Raw genomic sequence first — 23,687 nt, 5'->3', positions numbered from 1 at the left:
TGGATACAACTTTAGAGGGCAGGACTAGCTAGGTATAGGGTTGTCAGTCTCTGGGGATTTGAGAGGATGATGTACAACTTATATGCATTGGTTTAGCACTCCATGATCGTTAGTGGTGCCCACTAGCTTTATATATATAACAATACAAACCTCTGACATGGCATAAATTTGTTTAAATGACAGGTACCCTTTAAGGCAGGGGTGGGGAACCTTTTCCATGTCGAGGGCCAGTTGGGCATTAATAAAATCATTTGAGGGCCGCATACTGTGCGCGGTCGTTAGTAGCGGGGGTTTGCAGCACCCAGGGCAAGGCAAAGTATTGTGCCCCTAGTGCACCTGCTATTGTAGTTAACCCTCTGTGGTGCCCCTTGTACCTGATGTGAATCCTTAGTGATGCCCTGTAGCCAGAGTTAACCTCCAGTGATGCCCCTGGTAGCTGTAGTTAACCCGATACTGATGTCCCTGGTAGTCTAGTTAACCCCAGTGATGCCCCTTGTAGTCTAGTTAACCCCCAGTGATGCCTCTGGTAGGCCTAGTTAACCCCCCCCCCCCACAGTCATGTCCCTGGTAGCCTAATTAACCCCCCAGTCACGTCCCTGGTAGCCTAGTTAACCCCCCCAGTCACGTCCCTGGTCGCCTAGTTAACTCTCCCCCAGTCATGACCCTGGTATCCTAATTAACCCCCCAGTCATGTCCCTGGTAGCCTAATTAACCCCCCCCCCCCCCCCCCAGTCATGTCCCTGGTAGCCTAGTTAACTCCCCCCCAGTCATGTCCCTGGTAGCCTAGTTACCCCCCCCCCCCCCAGTCATGTCCCTGGTAGCCCAATCAACCCCCCCCCAGTCATGTCCCTGGTAGCCTAATTAACCCCCCCCCCCAGTCATGTCCCTGGTAGCCTAATTAACCCCCCCCCCCCCCCCCGTCATGTCCCTGGTAGCCTAATTAACTCCCCAGTCATGTCCCTGGTAGCCTAATTAACCCCCCCCCCCCAGTCATGTCCCTGGTCGCCTAGTTAACTCCCCCCCAGTCATGTCCCTGGTAGCCTAGTTACCCCCCCCCCCCAGTCATGTCCCTGGTAGCCTAGTTAACCCCCCCCCCAGTCATGTCCCTGGTAGCCTAATTAACCCCCCAGTCATGTCCCTGGTAGCCTAGTTAACCCCCAGTGTCTGTCCCAAATAAAAAAATAAACATCCCACTCACCTTTCCTCCGCTCCCACGCTGCCCAGGTCCTCTTCTCTACCCTCTAGGCTGTGCCAGTCTTCTCCTGCAGGCGGCGTTCGGTGACATGACGTCATCGCACGCGGCCTGCAGGAGAAGGAAGATATGCGCTGCTCTGGTGGGGAAGGGGACGGCACTCACAGCATCCTCCTGTGTCTGGCAGCCGTCACAGAGTATGCTGTGTATGCCGGGTCCTGCCCCACCAGAGCGGCGCACATCACAGGGGAGCCGCGGGCCGCATCGGGAGATCTCAGGGGCCGGATGCGGTTCCCCACCCCTGCTTTTAAGGTATTCAGCTTTCAGGGCATTTTCCGGATTGGATACAACTTTAGAGGGCAGGACTAGCTAGGTATAGGGTTGTCAGTCTCTGGGGATTTGAGAGGATGATGTACAACTTATATGCATTGGTTTAGCACTCCATGATCGTTAGTGGTGCCCACTAGCTTTATATATATAACAATACAAACCTCTGACATGGCATAAATTTGTTTAAATGACAGGTACCCTTTAAGGCAGGGGTGGGGAACCTTTTCCATGTCGAGGGCCAGTTGGGCATTAATAAAATCATTTGAGGGCCGCATACTGTGCGCGGTCGTTAGTAGCGGGGGTTTGCAGCACCCAGGGCAAGGCAAAGTATTGTGCCCCTAGTGCACCTGCTATTGTAGTTAACCCTCTGTGGTGCCCCTTGTACCTGATGTGAATCCTTAGTGATGCCCTGTAGCCAGAGTTAACCTCCAGTGATGCCCCTGGTAGCTGTAGTTAACCCGATACTGATGTCCCTGGTAGTCTAGTTAACCCCCAGTGATGCCTCTGGTAGGCCTAGTTAACCCCCCCCCCCCACAGTCATGTCCCTGGTAGCCTAATTAACCCCCCAGTCACGTCCCTGGTAGCCTAGTTAACCCCCCCAGTCACGTCCCTGGTCGCCTAGTTAACTCTCCCCCAGTCATGACCCTGGTATCCTAATTAACCCCCCAGTCATGTCCCTGGTAGCCTAATTAACCCCCCCCCCCCCCAGTCATGTCCCTGGTCGCCTAGTTAACTCCCCCCCAGTCATGTCCCTGGTAGCCTAGTTACCCCCCCCCCCCCAGTCATGTCCCTGGTAGCCCAATCAACCCCCCCCCAGTCATGTCCCTGGTAGCCTAATTAACCCCCCCCCCCAGTCATGTCCCTGGTTGCCTAATTAACCCCCCCCCCCAGTCATGTCCCTGGTAGCCTAATTAACTCCCCAGTCATGTCCCTGGTAGCCTAATTAACCCCCCCCCCCCCAGTCATGTCCCTGGTCGCCTAGTTAACTCCCCCCCAGTCATGTCCCTGGTAGCCTAGTTACCCCCCCCCCCAGTCATGTCCCTGGTAGCCTAGTTAACCCCCCCCCCCAGTCATGTCCCTGGTAGCCTAATTAACCCCCCAGTCATGTCCCTGGTAGCCTAGTTAACCCCCAGTGTCTGTCCCAAATAAAAAAATAAACATCCCACTCACCTTTCCTCCGCTCCCACGCTGCCCAGGTCCTCTTCTCTACCCTCTAGGCTGTGCCAGTCTTCTCCTGCAGGCGGCGTTCGGTGACATGACGTCATCGCACGCGGCCTGCAGGAGAAGGAAGATATGCGCTGCTCTGGTGGGGAAGGGGACGGCACTCACAGCATCCTCCTGTGTCTGGCAGCCGTCACAGAGTATGCTGTGTATGCCGGGTCCTGCCCCACCAGAGCGGCGCACATCACAGGGGAGCCGCGGGCCGCATCGGGAGATCTCAGGGGCCGGATGCGGTTCCCCACCCCTGCTTTTAAGGTATTCAGCTTTCAGGGCATTTTCCGGATTGGATACAACTTTAGAGGGCAGGACTAGCTAGGTATAGGGTTGTCAGTCTCTGGGTGTATACGTGTTCTCATTCACTGACACCGCGCTAATATTCACAGACAGTAAGGAAATAAATCTGTACATCATTTCACTCATTAACCTTTATTACCCTAAAACAATATAAACTCTATGGGGGAGATTTATCAAACATGGTGTAAAGTGAAACTGGCTCAGTTGCCCCTAGCAACCAATCAGATTCCACCTTTCATTTTCCAAAGAGTCTGTGAGGAATGAAAAGTGGAATCTGATTGGTTGCTAGCGGCAACTGAGCCAGTTTCACTTTACACCATGTTTGATAAATCTCCCACTATGCCAGCAAAATTCGAGTGGAAAGAAAAGCATATTACAAGGTCTGCTTCATCTGTACTGCCATATGTGTGATACATGGACAATGGGAATACTGGTGAGGATGCAAGGGAAAAAGTCACAAGAAAACCATCACTTTTCTCTTTGTAAATCTCAGTGCAGAAGGTCATATACCTGCACGGCCTCTTGTACGAGAGATCACAATACTTAGAAGTACTTGCAGGGCGTCCATCACATATATATATGGGGAAGTCATTGGTGTACATGGGGCAGGCCTTATGTTTTTCCATTCTCCCTATGGAAGGTGCTATGCTGCTTGTCCCAGAGTTTCCAGTAGACGCCTCTCTTAGCCAGTAACTCTTCATGTTTTCCTGACTCTCTGATCCGGCCGCCTTCTAGAACCAGGATGTGATCGGCCTTCTCCACGATGTGCATGCGGTGAGATATAAGCAGGACCGTACGTCTCTTTGGGTTGTCGTACACCGTGCTCTGAATCTAAATAGAGAAGCCATGTATAAGCATGGGTGTCAAACTGCGGTCCCCCAGCTGTTGCAAAACTACAATTCCCATCATGCCTGGACAGCCAAAGCTAAAGCTCTATATCTGTGTTATAGAGCAAATCTGCTGAGTGCAATGCAACACAAAGATGGAGACGCACTCGAAGGGCAACCAGATCTAGGCTTTTCCTATAGAGGCCTATTTAGGCTCGGACTGACCCAAAGGGGAGCAGGGGAATCCCCTGGTGGGCCCTACCCCTTGGTGGGCCCCTGATCAGGAGCTGGGCCTCCCTGTTTAGCAGCTCCAGGATGACATAGAATCCCCCAGCACTGCTGCACACGCCTGTTACCTGGTCATTTATTGCCTCTATATAGTAACCTGGGGTTTTATCTTATTATATATTCATCTTATTATATATTATTATATCAAGAAACTTAAGTGGTATGCTATGCTGTTTGCATAGAGTGACTGACAAGTTACTAGCAGTAAGCTAGCATCACCATTTACATATACAGCTCCATGTAAAGTCGCTATAGTAATGTGAAAGGTTTGGCGCTGGTTATATCTAGTTTATGTAGGGTGGGCCCCTAGAATAAAATTTCCTGGTGGGCCCAAGGTACCCCAGTCCGACACTGGGCCTATTATTCTTTATTAACCCCTTTACGTCAGCCATACAGCTAAATACCTTCCTGGCTGTGAAGGGCTGTTTCAATGCACGACAATGCATGACAGACAGCCGCAGTCCTGCAGCTGCCTGTCATTAACCCCTTTAAACGCCTTGATGCACAGCGATCGCAGCATTTAAGGTAATCAGTGACAGGTCAAGGACCTGTCACTGACTGATCGGGACTGTGCATAGAGATCGCCTATAATATTAATGATTTTTTTCTCTTACACCAATTATTATTATTATTTATTTATTAATAAAGCGACTTTAATTCCAGAGAATTAAAGGGGTTATCCAGCGCTACAAAAACATGGCCACTTTTCCCCCTCTCTTGTCTCTGGATTGGGTGGGGTTTCAAACTCAGTTCCATTGAAGTAAATGGAGCTTAATTGCAAACCATACCTGACCTGGAGACAAGAGAGGGGGAAAAGTGGCCATGTTATTGTAGCGCTGGATAACCCCCTTTAGCCAATAAAAACTAGAGATCATGGCGCCAAAAATGACGCCCCGACCATCCCTGTAGATGGAAAAATAAAAGTGCTATGGCTCTTAGAAGGCGAGGAGGCGACATTGCTTCAATTTGGGCCCCTCGGTCATAAAGGGGTTAAAAAAATCTACAAACCTTTTTATACTGGCGGAGGATAGGCATCTTTGCTTCCTCCGCATCATGGCTGCAGTTTAGGAAATTGTGACACCATTAGCTTCTACAAGCTGTGCAGCGTGGGAAACCACAACAGGAAGCAGACTGTGAGATACCGCCATATAGTGCACCCCACACACCCTGCACCTTAGCCGCATACTTATATACCGGGTGCTTATCCCATAGGGCCGATCACCAGTCTCACCTTCTGTTCACTTTCAGTGTCCAGAGCGCTGCTGACATCATCCAGAATGAGGACCTTGGGATCCCTGAGCAGCGCCCGGGCCAGCGCCACCCTCTGCTTCTGACCCCCAGACAGGAGGCCTCCTTTCTCTCCAGCACCTTGTGAAAAAACATGCAGTGTATTACTATGATGACCTGCACAGGTTTATTGCTTCATGTACCGGCTAGAACTGCGCTCGCTTACTGTATATTGTATTGTATATACTGTATATTGTATTGGGTGAATTTGTTCCCTATTCATGTCAATGGGACAGATTCTGGCCATTGTTGTCTATGTCCATGGGGCTTGTTGTATCTCTGAATAGTGTTAGGCAGCTCCCATTATAATGTGTAAAAAAAAAAAATTTAATCAGGAAATAGAAACAGATCAGAAGAAAAGAACAAGTATCGGAGAGTCGAACATTTTGAGTGTTTAGATGATAATTATTCCTTGTATATTGTTAATACCGACCTGTGTTATATCCATCTGACAGGCCTGAGATGAAACTATCGGCACACGCTGCTGCTGCAACGTCCCTGACCGATGGAAGAGGAGATTCCCCCAAACCATAGGAGATATTGTCCTTCAAGGAGCGGGCAGTAAGGACGGGCTCCTGACTCACCACAGACACCTGCAAATACAGGAAACATGCTGGGACAAAGAATACCACAGATACTGTTATTAGGGGGGTTATTTCTCATCTCTGGGGGAGGTAATTGTCTGCGCTTCATGTGTTTAATACAATGTGTGTGACCAATACACCATAGTCTGCAGCTGGACAGTGACACCTGTCAATAATGTCTTAGAGATATGTGAAAAACTTAAACAGTCAGGGTCCAAGTGCTCAGACCCTGAAGAACGAGTAGGGAGATGGCTGTGGTGCCGTACACTTCTCTCTCCGCTCTGTATCTATGAGACCTGGATGGCCCCATAGACTTGGTCATGTGAGACAGAGCTGGGGGTTAATGTGCTAAGCTCAGACAATTCCTGTCTCCGTCTTTTGACTGGTCGTGGTCTGAACGCTGAGACATATCAAGTTTTTTTTTTTCATAACAAGTTATACTGAGTCTTTTCCCACAAAGATATTTATCACCCCGCTCAGCTCTTCCTGCTCTATAACATGATGGCAATAGATTAGATAGCATTGTCTTGGTGATGGGTTCCCTTTAACCCTTTCAGGATGCTCTCTTGCATGCTTAATTTTAAACAATTTAAGGTCTAATCTTGCATGTAACACTAACTACTGCCCCATAAATACCACCACATCAGCATTGTCGTGTATATCTGCCAATAATTATTTGGATTTTGCTCTGATCGACACCTAAGGTTAAAGTGATATTTACCGGATACCTTTTTTTTCACTTGTAACCTATGGACTGTGATGATATATGGATGAACTTTGCGATGAATTTTATAGAACTGTACTTCCTTATTAATTTACTAGTTTATACTTACCAGCACATAAAGAAATGTTACTACTCATACAGGTTATGTGTCGGAATAATGACTTTTCTTTTGATAACATATAATGAGGAATTACTTTATTTAAAGGGGTATTTCACCCAAAAGCTATAAAATAAAATGCTCCCAAACCTAGCTCATCTATCTATCTATCTATCTATCTATCTATCTATCTATCTATCTATCTACATAGATAGATTAGAAAAAGAGATAAAACAAGTTTCCTTTCCCCTATACTGCTCAGGAGGCTGTCACTGTTCTGTTGTTTCCCTGCCTGTGGCCAGGTGCTCACTGATTGGTGTTATGTCAGTGGAAAGCGGGATTACAGATGAGACATTACAGCTTGCCTGGCAACAGAAGATCATGTGACCTCTGTGATGTAGAGACAGATTGGACTAGGAAATAAGGATTTTCTGCAGCTTCAGGATGTGTCCCAATTCATGTAACAGAAACCTATTACACACAAGCTTTCTGTTTGCAGCTTTCTGTTTTGGTTATTTCTATTATATTAAGGTAATTCCAACTAAAGTTGAGATCCATCACCTCCAGCAGCACACATGAAGGAATCTCACCTGTTTGCGGTAATACTCATTGTCATAGTCATACAATGGCTTCCCATCCAGGAGGATCTGTCCTTTCTGTGGTTGATAAAACTTGAGCAGTAGCTGGACCACCGTGGATTTTCCTGCATCACAAGCACCGACCAAGGCGGTCACTCGTCCTTCATGAAGGTCAAAAGAGACATCCTGGGGGTATAGGTACATATAAAATATTGGTACATACAAAACAACATAGCTGTATCTGTATATATACATAGCTGCATATTGTACCAGCTCTACGGCCGCAGTTTGACACCTGTGCTCTACAATGAGCTTGATACCTGGAGGGCCGGGGTGTCTGGTCGTTTCGGATATGAGAATGTGACGTCCGTGAATTGGACGTGTCCCCTCAGGTGAGTCGGCTTGAGATTCCCTTGTCGTGGCGACTGTGGAACCCTGTCCATATATTCAAATACTTTTTCAGAAGATCCGACTGCTTTTCGAACATCGGGGTACATACGCTGCAACACCTTAGAACAACGGACATAGAGGTTTATTAGTGTATAGTAGAGGCTGGTATGGACCAAACAGTGACCAAACAGCCCATGATTCTTTTAGACAATATCAAGCCCAATGGCCCCTTGGTTCCCCCATTAGAGACTGCTAACTACACTCCCAATACCTTGTATATAATCATAAAGTATATAAAAATCAGAAGCAGCAATCAACCCAAGACAATACATCAAATAGTACACATACCTGGCCCTTGCTTATCTATAAAGGGGTATGCCAGGCTTAGAAAAACATGGCCGCTTTCTTCTAGAAACAGCACTCCTCCTGTCCTGCGTTTGGGTGTGGGGGTTCTGCAGATCAGTTTTACTAAAGTGAATGGGGCTGAAGTGTAATACCACACACAACCTAGGGACAGGGGTGGCGCTATTTTTGCAGAAAGAGGTTTTGTTTTTTTTAAGCATGAATTAAAAATAAAAAAAAAATCTCCTGCCCGGCCTCACCTCCACAGCCGACGTAAACTGCAGCTCGTAGAGCACGAATGACACCAGTTCCCCTCCGCTCACTTCACCGTATGTCACTAAACATCCTCCGAAGTAGAGAATGCCCACCTTAAGCACGAGCCCGGACAGCTGGTGGGGAGAAAATCATCTTTAGTATCTTAATGCAAATCTTTCGGCTATGTCCGCACATACACAGTTTATTGTGCTTTTTTTCATTTTACATAATTAAAGACTATGGGGGAGATTTATCAAACATGGTGTAAAGAGAAACTGGCTCAGTTGCCCCTAGCAACCAATCAGATTCCACCTTTCATTCCTCACAGACTTTATAGAAAAAGTAAGGTGGAATCTGATTGGTTGCTAGGGGCAACTAAGCCAGTTTCTCTTTACACCATGTTTGATAAATCTCCCCCTAAATGTTTTTACAGGGTAAATTGACAGTCTGGGCCTCATCTGTGATCAGCATTACCAGGCTTCATAGTGTGATCAGCATTACCAGGCTTCATCATGTGATCAGCATTACCAGGCCTCATCATGTGATCAGCATTACCAGGCTTCATCATGTGATCAGCATTACCAGGCTTCATCATGTGATCAGCATTACCAGGCTTCATCATGTGATCAGCATTACCAGGCTTCATCATGTGATCAGCATTACCAGGCTTCATCATGTGATCAGCATTACCAGGCCTCATCATGTGATCAGCATTACCAGGCTTCATCACGTGATCAGCATTACCAGGCTTCATCATGTGATCAACATTACTCGCCTTTATCATGCGATCAGCATTACCAGGCTTCTTCATGTGATCAGTATTACCAGGCTTCTTCATGTGATCAGTATTACCAGGCTTCATCATGTGATCAGTATTACCAGGCTTCATCATGTAATGAGTATTACCAGGCTTCATCATGTGATCAGCATTACCAGGTTTCATCATGTGATCAGCATTACCAGGTTTCATCATATAATCAGCATTACCAGGCTGATCACATGATAAAGGCTGGCAATGCTGATCACATGATGAAGCCTGGTAATGCTGATCACATGATGAAGCCTGGAAATACTGATCACATGATGAAGCCTGGTAATGCTGATCACGTGATGAAGCCTGGTAATGCTGATCACATGATGAAGCCTGGTAATGCTGATCACATTATGAAGCCTGGTAATGCTGATCACATGATGAAGCCTGGTAATGCTGATCACATGATGAACCCTGGTAATGCTGATCACACTATGAAGCCTGGTAATGCTGATCACACTATGAAGCCTGGTAATGCTGATCACACTATGAAGCCTGGTAATGCTGATCACATGATGAACCCTGGTAATGCTGATCACACTATCAAGCCTGGTAATGCTGATCACACTATGAAGCCTGGTAATGCTGATCACATGATGAACCCTGGTAATGCTGATCACACTATGAAGCCTGGTAATGCTGATCACATGATGAAGCCTGGTAATGCTGATCACGTGATGAAGCCTGGTAATGCTGATCACACTATGAAGCCTGGTAATGCTGATCACATGATGAAGCCTGGTAATGCTGATCACACTATGAAGCCTGGTAATGCTGATCACACTATGAAGCCTGGTAATGCTGATCACACTATGAAGCCTGGTAATGTTGATCACATGATGGAGGCTGGTAATGCTGATCACATGATGAGGCCTGGTAATGCTGATCACATGATGAAGCCTGGTAATGCTGATCACATGATGAGGCCTGGTAATGCTGATCACATGATGAGGCCTGGTAATGCTTATCACATGATGAAGCCTGGTAATGCTGAGCACATGATGAAGCCTGGTAATGCTGATCACATGATGAAGCCTGGTAATGGCAACAAAGAAAAGCAACAAAACTAAATGTACAAACACAGCCATACACCATGTGCATCTACTGCTAGCTATATTATGATCACTCCCTCCACACCTGAATAGACTGTGCAAAGATTTTCAACTTTTTGCCAATATGTACCAGGTGCAGTTTTAGTAAACTTAGTAAAAAAAAATTCATTTCTGTTTTTCCAGATAACAAAAACTTCTCAAATTCTGTCTGGGCGGCTCTGAGACTTTCTGACAAACTGTAGATGCACCTTGATGTCATTTCGTTTTCGCCTCTCCCATACAGATATATGGAAATATTTGGAATATTCTTTGGTTATTATTTCCATAGCTTTCCTTCATAGCTGCTTGTTTTGCACAGGATATGAAGAGAAATCTACTAACACAAAACACTCAGTACTCACACTGTTGGCCACCAAGGTGCAGCCATAGGCCGTGGCCTCCATCTTGTTCAGCTCATACGTGTTTTGCAGCTTTGCTTCATATCGCTGACATTCGCCTTCTTCATTGGCAAAGCTGCGCACTGTCTTCATGTTGGAGAAGATCTCTAGGGCCACCTGATTGACTTCCGACAGGGATTTCTGCACCTTCATAGCTAAGTTCTGTGGGAAAGAATAGTCAGTCGGTTCTTCTCCCTGTTGTCCATCCAGCACACTGCTTATATACATCTTGGGCTGTGTTCACACAACTGATTTTTCCATTAGAAAAAAACTTTTACAGATTAGAAAGAATTACAGAAAATTCCTAACCCTTCAGATTCCTTCTCTTTCATACGATGTGGATCAAATGCGGTTTAATGCCACTCAATGGGGCTACTCTGCATGTGGCTACCAGCACCCACCATGGAAACCACTTCTAGGGTAGAACGGAAATGCCGAACTTTCAGTCAGCATCTTGCCATGGGCATTGCCCTTCTTCATCACTATCTGTAAACTGATGAGAGTCAACCAGGGAGTGGAGAAACTTTTGAGTTTGAGTAAAAACTACTGGAATCCAAATTTTTTGCACCCCCTCTTAACCCTGGGATAAACCTGCAAAGGCCCTCAAACCCACCTGACTGTGATTTATAACCTGTAGTGGTAGCAAAAAGCCCACAGACCCTGTGCCCTACATATTATTTAGTAGACATAAACATATATATATTATTATAATAAATCCAGCAGGATGAAAGAAGATGCGGCACTCACCATAAACTTTTGTGGGCAGAAACATTTATTCGGAGCTAGTCCGTGCGACACAAAACAGTCTGTGATGTGCCTGACTAGCTCTCTCACCTTTCTCCCTACACTTTGTATGGACTAGCTCCAAAGAAACGTTTTTGCACATGACAGTCTATGGTGAGTGCCGCATTTTCTTTCATCCTGCTGGACTTATTATTGGACTTATTATTCTATTTGATAGAGAGCACCACTCTTTGTTGCATACGTTGTCTGAGATAGCAGTTCTGATCCAATATGAAATGTGCTCATGGAGGTAGTGCCAGCCCAGATATAGATATATATATATATATATATATATATATATATATATACATTAGTTGCCATCACTAAGAAGCTGGCATATACACAGAGAAGAATATCATTCTCACCTGGGAAAAGGCTCCCGATAGTTTTGGAACAATTGTGGTTACTAAGAGACACAGCATGGTGAAGAGCGTCAGCTTAGCGGACAAGTTAAACATGTAAAGGACCAGGAATACCAGTCTCATAAAGTACCACATCAGCAGGCTGAGATTGTGGCTGAGAGCTTCGCTCATGGCTGTGATGTCGGTGGTGATGCGGGATGTGATGTCACCTTGAGACGAAATGATAGGATTATGAATTGTCAAGAAGATTACAAAAAAGAAAAAGAAAAAAAAAAGATGTCTATATATAAATTACCTGTGGACACAGTGTCGAAGAAAGTGATGTCCTGCTTCAGGATGGCGTGGAGGAGCTTCCCCTGGGTCTGGGTGTGAACCAAGCTCATGGTGATATTGTAGATGCAGTCACATAGAAACTCTGCCACAGCGCTGAATATTACAGAATGATCATTACTAAAAATATACTACTACAGTATATACAAACAGCGGCTACAAACCAACTACAAGGTAACACAGCAGGAAGAGCCACTCAGCACAATTCTGAAATCAGAGCAGGAAGAGCCCGCCCCCTCAGCACAGTTCTGAAATCACAGCAGGAAGAGCCCGCCCCCTAAGCACAGTTCTGAAATCACAGCAGGAAGAGCCCGCCCCCTCAGCACAGTTCTGAAATCAAAGCAGGAAGAGCCCGTCCCCTCAGGACAGTTCTGAAATCACAGCAGGAAGAGCCCGCCCCCTCAGCACACTTGTGAAATCACAGCAGGAAGAGCCACCCCTCAGCACAGTTCTGAAATCACTGGAGGAAGAGCCCGCCCCCTCAGCACAAATCTGAAATCACAGCAGGAAGAGCCCGCCCCCTCAGCACAAATCTGAAATCACTGGAGGAAGAGCCCGCCCCCTCAGTACAGATGTGAAATCACAGCAGGAAGAGCCTGCCCCTCAGCACAGTTCTGAAATCACAGCAGGAAGAGCCCGCCCCCTCAGCACAGTTCTGAAATCACAGCAAGAAGAGCCCGCCCCCTCAGCACAGTTCTGAAATCACAGCAGGAAAAGCCTGCACCCTCAGCACAGTTCTGAAATCACTGGAGGAAGAGCCCGCCCCCTCAGTACAGATGTGAAATCACAGCAGGAAAAGCCTGCCCCTCAGCACAGTTCTGAAATCACAGCAGGAAGAGCCCACCCCCTCAGCACAGTTCTGAAATCACAGCAGGAAGAGCCCACCCCCTCAGCACAGTTCTGAAATCACAGCAGGAAGAGCCCACCCCCTCAGCACACTTGTGAAATCACAGCAGGAAGAGCCCGCCCCCTCAGCAGTTCTGAAATCACAGCAAGAAGAGCCCGCCCCCTCAGCACAGTTCTGAAATCACAGCAGGAAAAGCCCGCCCCCTCAGCACAGTTCTGAAATCACTGGAGGAAGAGCCCGCCCCCTCAGCACAGATGTGAAATCACAACAGGAAGAGCCTGCCCCTCAGCACAGTTCTGAAATCACAGCAGGAAGAGCCCGCACCCTTAGCACAGTTCTGAAATCACTGGAGGAAGAGCCCGCCCCCTCAGCACAGATGTGAAATCACAACAGGAAGAGCCTGCCCCTCAGCACAGTTCTGAAATCACAGCAGGAAGAGCCCGCCCCCTCAGCAGTTCTGAAATCACAGCAGGAAGAGCCCGCCCCCTCAGCAGTTCTGAAATTACAGCAGGAAGAGCCCGCACCCTTAGCACAGTTCTGAAATCACTGGAGGAAGAGCCCGCCCCCTCAGCACAGATGTGAAATCACAACAGGAAGAGCCTGCCCCTCAGCACAGTTCTGAAATCACAGCAGGAAGAGCCCGCCCCCTCAGCAGTTCTGAAATCACAGCAGGAAGAGCCCGCCCCCTCAGCACAGTTCTGAAATCACAGCAGGAAGAGCCCGCCCCCTCAGCACAGTTCTAAAATCACAGCAGGAAGAGCCCACCCCCTCAGCACAGTTAAAGAGAGAATATATACAATTACAGAAATGATGCTGATACATGTCCAGCTGCACCAAATCTCACATTTAAAGCTGCCTTTTCAAGTGTTTTTGGTGATATTGACATGTGATTGAATGTCCTACCAGGGCCGTAGCTAGTATTCATGGAACTCCACAGCAAAAAACTGTACAGCATCCCTTGAATTCTACCCCCCCCCCCATACACATACCCGGCGCAGTCCCTCAACCTTCCCTCTTTCTTCCAGCTCTGAAGCACACGAGTGACATCACTCGTGCACACACTTGTTAGCGGGGACAAAGAGCACCCTCTTGTGGCTGGTGGCTCCAGTCACAAGAGAGATTGGCAGGGCGGGAAGCCAATGACTTCTTGCTTTATCAGTCAGCATATAACTGTGAGCGTTCATCGCAAACACTCACATTTGCGGGCCCCATCACAGTGGCATGGTCTGCCTTTATGGTAGCTTTACCACTGTGTCCTATGATAAAGGCCTATCCCCCTTCTGGACATTATCCACAAACTCAGGGATATGTGTATGATGGCAGGAGTCTGACTGATGGGACCCGAGAAGGGACTTACCTAAGGGGTGCAGAGGGTCAAGTGGGCTGCAAAACTTATGGGGCCCATAAGGTCTATAGTTCCTATAAGAGTAGACAGTACTATAAATCCACTTTTTGCATTGTGTTCCAGCATTTTCAAGTTATGCCCCAGATTGGAACCCCCCATCAGAATAAGCAGTGGTCAGACATGTGCCCTACCTCTTCCCTTATTGTCTGTGGGGGCTCTTGAAGACCCCCGAGGGCCCTAAGGCTGCTCTGCCATAAGAACGAGACCTATTCCTGTGCTGGACACAATCTCCTCACCTACATAATGTGATCAGACTTATTGCTACTACGGAATCCCAGAATATGGAGGGGTCTCTCTTCTCCTGGATCCAGTCTGTCATGCGTCCGGTGTAGGCCGGTAAAGCCATCTCACCTGGTATATGGGACAAATGATGGGACATGTTAGACGGGCGGTGGTGATCGGCCATGAAGCGGAGGTCTAGTCACCATTATACTTACTCCAAGAAGACAGCACCAGGAACACCGTCACCCCCAGGAACCTCCAGCCGTAAGGTCTCAGAAGGGCAAACAACCTCCACACAGAGGCTGAAGACTCTGCCTCCTCTTCCTCCTCCTCCTCATCACTGAGAAACAGCTGATGCCAGACGACTGCAGATGTCAGTGTGACCAGGTAGGAGTAGATGAAGAGGTCTCCGTGTGCCCATCTGTGCAGGAGCTCCGCGCTGGTGCGAGGTAACAGGAGGGCGGTGAGGGTGGCACAGGATGGGACCAGCAGGCTGAGGGCGGCCGAGGACACCAGGATGGGCTCTCCTTGTAACCAGGGCGGCAGCTTAGATACCCGGCTCAGTGTACGAATGCCGAGGGTGAGGAGGAGCAGCCGTGCCAGGCCGGACACCCATATCAGGAGGAGATTAAGCGGCAGATAGAGAGTCAGACTGAGGAGGTGCAGAGCGGCATAGTCCACACCGAGGAGGCAGCACAATGACCAGAGGAGATGCATCGCCTGATAACAGAGAGAATAGCACACTATAACTGAGGAGATGCATCGCCTGATAACAGAGAGAATAGCACACTATAACTCAGGACACACTGAGAGAAAGATCTACCAATAGACTTAAAGTGGTTGTTCTATTAAAAAATCTCAAGTCTTTCAGTACTTATCAGCTGCTGTATGTCCTGCAGGAAGTGGTGTATTCTTTCCAGTCTGACACAGTGCTCTCTGCTGCCACCTCTGTCCATGTCAGGAACTGTCCAGAGCAGCAGCAAATCCACACAGAAAACCTCTCCTGCTCTTTACACTGGAGAGAATACATCACTTCCTGCAGGATGTACAGCAGCTGATAAGTATTGGAGATTTTTTTTTTAATAGAAGTAAATTAAAAATTTCTGGCACTTTCTGACACCAGTTGATGTGAAAGAATTATTATTTTTTTTCCGGTAAACTTCCCCTTTAAAGAAGCGCCATGTGATTTTCTGTTGCTCGGGGTGGAGATCACATGACCTAGTTACAGCAATGGAACACATGGAGCAGCAGTGCTGGGATGAAGCAGATGGCACTGTTGGACTTGTGATGGTGGAGCGCTTTTTTAAGCTGTTATCTGACTAAGCTGGGAGAAAGGGGCAGAACTTACTGACAATGTGAATTATAATAATACTTGTACTTCAAGGGGTTTTCCATATGATAACAAATTCCCCTGTATGTTTTTATAGTAGGTGAACTTAAAGGGTTTTTACGTTTTTATCATTGTCGCCCTGTCCATGTCACCATGCCGCACCTTAGTGATGAGCTCCGGTATACACAGCTATATACGGTGTGTAGCGGCCGTGCAGGGTTACAGCCCCCGACCCCTCCATGTTATAGCTCTGCCCCCTATAATGTACAGAGCCCGGCTGCAGTAACCAGCACTGATGGAGACAGCACCATAATAACATATAATAATACATACAATAACCCCCCAATAATACAGCAAATAATCCTCGAAGTACCCCCCCCCTATTTCCTGACTATCATGTATAAGTCAGTGCACCCCGGGTCTATTACTGGGGCATCTGGCTGGCACATGGGGGGGAATAATGGCCGCCAGTAACCGGTACTGAGGGGTCTGTGTCTGGCACATTGTTACGGGGGCACCAGTGTATTATGGGGGTGCCTGTGTATTGTTATGGGGGGGGGGGGGGGGGTCACACACTGTGTATTGTTATGGTGGTCACACTCTATTATGGGGGTGCCTGTGTATTGTTATGGGAGGGGTCACATTCTATTATGGGGGTGCCTGTGTATTGTTATGGGGGTCACTCTATTATGGGGGTGCCTGTGTATTGTTATGGTGGTCACACTCTATTATGGGGGTGCCTGTGTATTGTTATGGGGGTCACTCTATTATGGGGGTGCCTGTGTATTGTTATGGTGGTCACACTCTATTATGGGGGTGCCTGTGTATTATTATGGGGGCACACTCTATTATGGGGGTGCCTGTGTATTGTTATGGTGGTCACACTCTATTATGGGGGTGCCTGTGTATTATTATGGGGGCACACTCTATTATGGGGGTGCCTGTGTATTGTTATGGTGGTCACACTATTATGGGGGTGCCTGTGTATTGTTATGGGGGTCACTCTATTATGGGGGTGCCTGTGTATTGTTATGGTGGTCACTCTATTATGGGGGTGCCTGTGTATTATTATGGGGGCACACTCTATTATGGGGGTGCCTGTGTATTGTTATGGTGGTCACACTCTATTATGGGGGTGCCTGTGTATTATTATGGGGGCACACTCTATTATGGGGGTGCCTGTGTATTGTTATGGTGGTCACACTATTATGGGGGTGCCTGTGTATTGTTATGGGGGTCACTCTATTATGGGGGTGCCTGTGTATTGTTATGGTGGTCACTCTATTATGGGGGTGCCTGTGTATTATTATGGGGGCACACTCTATTATGGGGGTGCCTGTGTATTGTTATGGTGGTCACACTCTATTATGGGGGTGCCTGTGTATTATTATGGGGGCACACTCTATTATGGGGGTGCCTGTGCTATTATGGGGGTGCCTGTGTATTGTTATGGGGGTCACTCTATTATGGGGGTGCCTGTGTATTGTTATGGTGGTCACACTCTATTATGGGCATGCCTGTGTATTATTATGGGGGCACACTCTATTATGGGGGTGCCTGTGTATTGTTATGGGGGTCACACTCTATTATGGGGGTGTCTGTGTATTGATCTGGGGGGGTCACACTATTATGGGGGGTCACACTGTAGTATGGGGGTCACACTGTAGTATGGGGGTCACACTCTATTATGGGGGTGCCTGTGTATTGTTATGGGGTCACACTCTATTATGGGGGTGTCTGTGTATTGTTATGGGGGGTCACACTCTCGTATGGGGGTGCCTGTGTATTGTTATGGTGGTCACACTATTATGGGGGTCACACTGTAGTATGGGGGTGCCTGTGTATTGTTATGGGGTCACACTCTATTATGGGGGTGCCTTTGTATTGTTATGGGGTCACACTCTATTATGGAGGTGTCTGTGTATTGTTATGGTGGTCACACTATTATGGGGGTCACACTGTAGTATAGGGGTGCACCAGTGGCGTCGCTAGGCAGTTTTATCCGGGGCTCCTGCCCCGGATAAAATGCCTGCTGCCCCGAATGTTTTCTGCCCCTGCATCTCCTATAGACTGTCAGTGAGTGAGTGCACTCACACTGACTCTGACTGTCCCGTGCAGTCAGAGTCAGTGTGTGCCGGTGCAAGCTGTTATCTGACTGGGCCCTGGTTCAGGCACTTACCCAGTCAGATGCCAGCCAGTGCGGGCACACTGCACACTGAATCTGTCTGTCCTGGCCCTGCAGCAGGATGTGCAGCAGTCAGTGAGTGCAAGCTGTCATCTGATGGGGCTCTTACCTTACCCACTCAGATGACAGCCAGTGCGGGGCCCCTGCTCCTGGAGAGGCCCAGTAGGCTGCCTCATGCTGTAGTCTGGGGTCCTGCTCCCTCCACATAATATGTTTCCTGCTCTCCTCTGCTGTCGGGAGGAGGGGGAGGGGCGGGAGGACACAGGAGAGCCGGGGCCATGAGGAAGAGGGAGGCTGGACAGGAGCTGAGGACAACCTGATAAAAAGTAAGTGTCTATGTGAGTGTGTGTGTGCCTGCCTGTCCGTGTATGAGAACTGTGGATGTCTCTATGCAGTGTGCAAGTGTATGTGTGTAAAGTGTGCTTATGTATGTAAGGTGCACAGTGTGTGTAGTAAACGTGTAAAGGATGTATGAATGCATGTACAGTATATGATATATGAGCAGTAAGTGTATGCATGTACAGTATATGATATATGAGCAGTAAGTGTATGCATGTACAGTATATGATATATGAGCAGTAAGTGTATGCATGTACAGTATATGATATATGAGCAGTAAGTGTATGCATGTACTGTGTGTGCATATGGTGTATGCATATGTGTACAGTATGTGTATGTGATATATGTGCAGTATGTGTATATGATGTATGTATATGGTGTATGTGTGTATATGATGTATAGAGTGTATGCATGTACAGTGTTGGTGTATATGATATATGTATATGGTGTATGCATGTATAGTATGTGTGTAAGTATGTGATGTATGTGCAGTGTGTTTAGGGTGTGTGTGTGTGTATGCATATGGGGTGTATATGATGTATACACAGGGGGACTACCAGCAGGGGATATTAAACCACCTTTGATGGCGGCCGGATGGGGGTGGCCGGCCGCTAGGTGAGGTAATGTGTATGTGTGGAGGATGGCCGCCAAATGAGGTAGTGTATGTGTGTGTGTGTGTGTGGGGGGTGTTAGCCAGGTGGGGTAGTGTGTGTGTGGGTCAGGTGGGGTAGTGTGTGTGTGTATGGGTCAGGTGGGGTAGTGTGTGTGTATGAGTCAGGTGGGGTAGTGTGTGTGTGTGTGTTTGTATGGGTCAGGTGGGGTAGTGTGTGTATGGGTCAGGTGGGGTAGTGTGTGTATGGGTCAGGTGGGGTAGTGTGTGTATGGGTCAGGTGGGGTAGTGTGTGTATGGGTCAGGTGGGGTAGTGTGTGTGTATGAGTCAGGTGGGGTAGTGTGTGTGTGTGTTTGTATGGGTCATGTGGGGTAGTGTGTGTATGGGTCAGGTGGGGTAGTGTGTGTGTATGGGTCAGGTGGGGTAGTGTGTGTGTGTATGGGTCAGGTGGGGTAGTGTGTGTGTATGAGTCAGGTGGGGTAGTGTGTGTGTGTGTGTGTGTTTGTATGGGTCAGGTGGGGTAGTGTGTGTATGGGTCAGGTGGGGTAGTGTGTGTATGGGTCAGGTGGGGTAGTGTGTGTGTATGGGTCAGGTGGGGTAGTGTGTGTATGAGTCAGGTGGGGTAGTGTGTGTGTGTGTGTGTGTGTGTGTGTGTGTATGAGTCAGGTGGGGTAGTGTGTGTGTGTGTGTGTATGAGTCAGGTGGGGTAGTGTGTGTTTGTATGGGTCAGGTGGGGTAGTGTGTGTATGGGTCAGGTGGGGTAGTGTGTGTATGGGTCAGGTGGGGTAGTGTGTGTGTATGGGTCAGGTGGGGTAGTGTGTGTGTGTATGAGTCAGGTGGGGTAGTGTGTGTGTGTGTATGAGTCAGGTGGGGTAGTGTGTGTGTGTGTGTGTATGAGTCAGGTGGGGTAGTGTGTGTGTGTTTGTATGGGTCAGGTGGGGTAGTGTGTGTGTGGGTCAGGTGGGGTAGTGTGTGGGTCAGGTGGGGTAGTGTGTGTGTATGGGTCAGGTGGGGTAGTGTGTGTGTATGGGTCAGGTGGGGTAGTGTGTGTATGGGTCAGGTGGGGTAGTGTGTGTGTATGGGTTAGGTGGGGGTAGTGTGTGTGTGTGTGTGTGGGGGGGGTTTACTGCAGGCAGAGAGGGGGAAATGTATTACTATAGTGGATACAGCAGATGCATTATTACTATATAGGGAAAAAAGCAGGGGACATTATTACTATGGAGGGACACAGCAAGAAAATCTTCTTAGAAATGCTTTTACTTGGCAATTTTTCACCACTGGGGTGTACTGCGACTGGTGACAGTGACCCTGACAGGAGCCGAGGCCAGGTGGCTGCCTCTTTCTGCTTAGCCACAGTTGTTATGAGTGGCAGCAATAGAGCAGGGCTAATAGAGCGGTCATTGAGGTTACTAACTTCTGCACTGGGCTCCTTCGCTAACCATTTATGACGACACTCAGAGGGCCCGGGCCCCGGATGTTTTAGGACCCTAGCAACGCCCCTGGGGTGCACCCTTCTAGACTGTTGTATTGTGGGGTCCCTGTGCAGTATAGAAGCTACAGAGCCCCTCTATGCTGCATCCAGGCCTTCTGCTAAAATAAATGCATGAGAAATGAATAAATGCAGAAAATGCAGCGACTCCTGTGTGAATGGGGCAGAACAGAGCGCAAGGCCGGGTGCGGTACCGCAGTCACTCACCCCGCAGCTGGATGCGTCCTCCCGTCTGCTCCGGTCTCCCACCTGTTCTGTACGGCCCGGTGCTCTCCGCTTCTCCTGTACGGTCCGGGGCTCCCCGCCTCTCCCCGGTGCCGGGATTCCCCTTCTCTTCCCGGAATCGCTGGATTAACAGAAGATCGAAAGTGAAAGCGCAGCGCGGCCTCCTCCCTCCTGTGTGTCTATAGGCTGAGCCCGGCCAGACGGCCACACTGTGCGGCTCTGCCTCTGTTCACACCGCACAGATTCCGCTCCCCTTCCTCCCGGTCAGTCACAGCTGGCGGTTCCGCAGAGGTGAAGAATCGGGCGCAAGTGCTCAGAAAGACGCATCGGGTAACGTGAGTACATTACAGTGTGCACTGTGCTCTTCCGGCCCTGTCATTTACCACATATCCCGCTCCCAGTATATATAGCACTACAACTCCCAGCATGTCACCACTATATTCATGTTATTCGCCTGTATATATATATAAAAAACTACAGATTATAGTATGACAATTCCATACATGACCACCAGGTGGCGCCAAACACAACGCAAAATACCCAGGATACAAGAAAGCCACAATACAGAATAGTTCTGTCTTTAACCCTTTCCTGCTGCAGCGGTTTTTGTTCTCCTCTCTGCGGTTCTATGTCTTACATAGTAATGAAATGAAGAAAAAATTACTTGTGGCCTTTTTTTTTCTTTTACAGCATTTAATCTGTAATAAAAGTGAGGTGATCTGTTTACAGCAATATATATATATATATATATATATATATATATATATATATATATAGTTTTTATGTTTTTATATTGATTTGTATCTCCATATTCTGTCCCTATAACTTCATTTTTCCATCTACGGAAATGTTTTAATTTTTAAATATTTAGTCCATGTGTTTTTGGGAAGCTAGAGGACCAGAATACTATGAGCGCTGTTTTGTTTTTTTTTGTTCTGGGGGTTTTCACTTGAGAAGAGAATTATATATATACCGTATAATATTTTGTACCCGCCATGCCCTCACATTTGCATTTTGACAGCTCCAGTATTTGGCTAAGTTCACACAACGGGATTGTGCGGCCGTCATTGCTGATAACAGACATCTTTTTGACGGCCACAAATAACGAACTTAGCCAAATAATATAAATAATATAACCACCTGGACATTAATGTTCACCGTGGCATCCAGGGGGTTAATAATTAAAGTTATGTTTGATCCCGGCCGCCGTATGTGGAGGGGGAGTGGACGTTGGTCTCTCCATGTCCATTTAGTCCAAATCACCAGATCTATCCTGCACAGTGATGCTGTAAATAGACAATGACGGATTTCCGGCCTTTTTGTCACTTTATCGACCCAAAAATGTAATAAAAAACTAAAAAGAATAAGGAATCAGTCACCTCACGGCCTCTGCAAATACTAAACCCCCAGCGCACAGTATACAGTATATATTACTTCTCTCTTTATGTGACCTAGAACAATGTGATGTGCTGCTGTATGTGAATGTCACCTCTCCTGCAGCCGTCCTTCATGATATATATATATATATATATATATATATATATATATATATATACAACATGGCTGCTGACCCATCCTTAAATGGCTGCTGACCCATCCTTAAATGGCTGCTGACCCATTCAAAATGGCTGCTGACTGATCCTTAAATGGCTGCTGACCCATTCAAAATGGCTGCTGACTGATCCTAAAATGGCTGCTGACCCATTCAAAATGGGTGCTGACTGATCCTAAAATGGCCGCTGACCCATCCTAAAATGGCCGCTGACCCATCCTAAAATGGCTGCTGACGCATCCTAAAATGGCTGCTGCTGAATATTCATGAGGCGTCCTGTGATCTTGTGTAATCGCAGCCTCCATAACGTTATATTCATTTACGTTAAAGTGAAAGTCACTGAAAAACATCAGAAAGAGAAACTAGAGAAGTGAACGATACCCTGTAACCGTCATCTAGAGGCGGAAAAAGCGCAAAGTGACACCAACTATAATCAGGAATTCGGCATACGTCGGAGATACTTTTTAACCCTTTATGGACCATTTTGGCATTAAAGGGGTACTCTGAGAAAAAAATGTTTTCAACTCAACTGGTGTCCGAAAGTGATACGGATTTGTAATTTACTTCTGTTTCCAAATCTCCTGTTTTCAGCTGCTGTATGTCCTGCAGGAAGTGGTTTATTCTCTCCAGTCTGACACAGTGCTCTCTGCTGCCACCTCTGTCCATGTCAGGAAATGTCCAGAGCAGGAGCCAATCCCCAGTTCCTGACATGGACAGAGGTGGCAGCAGAGAGCACTGTGTCAGACTGGAAAGAATACACCACTTCCTGCAGGACGTGCAGCAGCTGATAAGTACTTGAAGACTGGAGATTTTTAAATAAAAGTAAATTACAAATCTGTATAACTTTCTGACACCAGCTGATTTGAAAACTATTTTTTTTCCACAGTAGTACACCACCTAACAACAATGGTAACGTGGTGACTTGGCACCCTTATGTTGTGTCACCAAAAGGTTAAATGGATCAAATCAGTGTTATAGAGGTATGCTTTACAGTAAGCCCCATGGTCGTAGGTAATAATAGACAGGAGCTGTCACATTGCAACAAATGGGAAATGTTACTGGAAATACTTTGTAACTCTTGAAGAGATAATTCCAGAGAGAGGGGGAGGCTGAGCCGTGAGCGTCATCTATTATCTATCTCCTATCTGTCTGTCTGTCTATGGGTGTCAGCTTTCGCTGTAATGTTGTACAGTCTGGCAGCCTCCTCCTTATCATCACAGACAGAACAGGAAGTCTCTGCTTAGTTTTAGGCCTAGTGGTGAGAATGGAGACTGTAAGATTATTGTAGACTAAAATGA

At 47.4% G+C, this 23,687-nt stretch overlaps 2 protein-coding genes across 2 annotated transcripts in view; one reads left to right on the top strand and one right to left on the bottom strand.

Annotated features, from left to right (window-relative positions):
- Positions 1-3,341: 3,341 nt before the first annotated feature.
- LOC138766664 (antigen peptide transporter 1-like) lies at positions 3,342-21,035 on the bottom strand. The gene is made up of 12 exons (XM_069944278.1): positions 20,820-21,035; positions 14,874-15,378; positions 14,673-14,787; positions 12,150-12,280; positions 11,858-12,063; positions 10,674-10,871; positions 8,415-8,543; positions 7,743-7,931; positions 7,435-7,608; positions 5,873-6,032; positions 5,384-5,520; positions 3,342-3,868 (listed from the first exon to the last, which is right to left on the bottom strand). The coding sequence occupies exons 2-12, from the start codon at positions 15,373-15,375 to the stop codon at positions 3,650-3,652; spliced, it is 2,160 nt and encodes a 719-aa protein (XP_069800379.1). The 5' UTR covers positions 15,376-15,378; positions 20,820-21,035; the 3' UTR covers positions 3,342-3,649.
- The window catches only part of TAP2 (transporter 2, ATP binding cassette subfamily B member), a 26,552-nt gene continuing 23,698 nt past the window's right edge, over positions 20,834-23,687 (top strand). Inside the window, exon 1 of the mRNA XM_069944281.1 lies at positions 20,834-21,172. The gene's annotated coding sequence lies outside the window, so the exon portion shown is untranslated. The remainder of the gene's footprint in view (positions 21,173-23,687) is intronic.

The sequence above is a fragment of the Dendropsophus ebraccatus genome, chromosome 10, assembly GCF_027789765.1.
Source record: "Dendropsophus ebraccatus isolate aDenEbr1 chromosome 10, aDenEbr1.pat, whole genome shotgun sequence".
Lineage (NCBI taxonomy): Eukaryota > Metazoa > Chordata > Amphibia > Anura > Hylidae > Dendropsophus > Dendropsophus ebraccatus.
The sequence above is the reverse complement of the archived record's forward strand: the minus strand, read 5'-3'. Positions and strand labels throughout refer to the sequence as shown.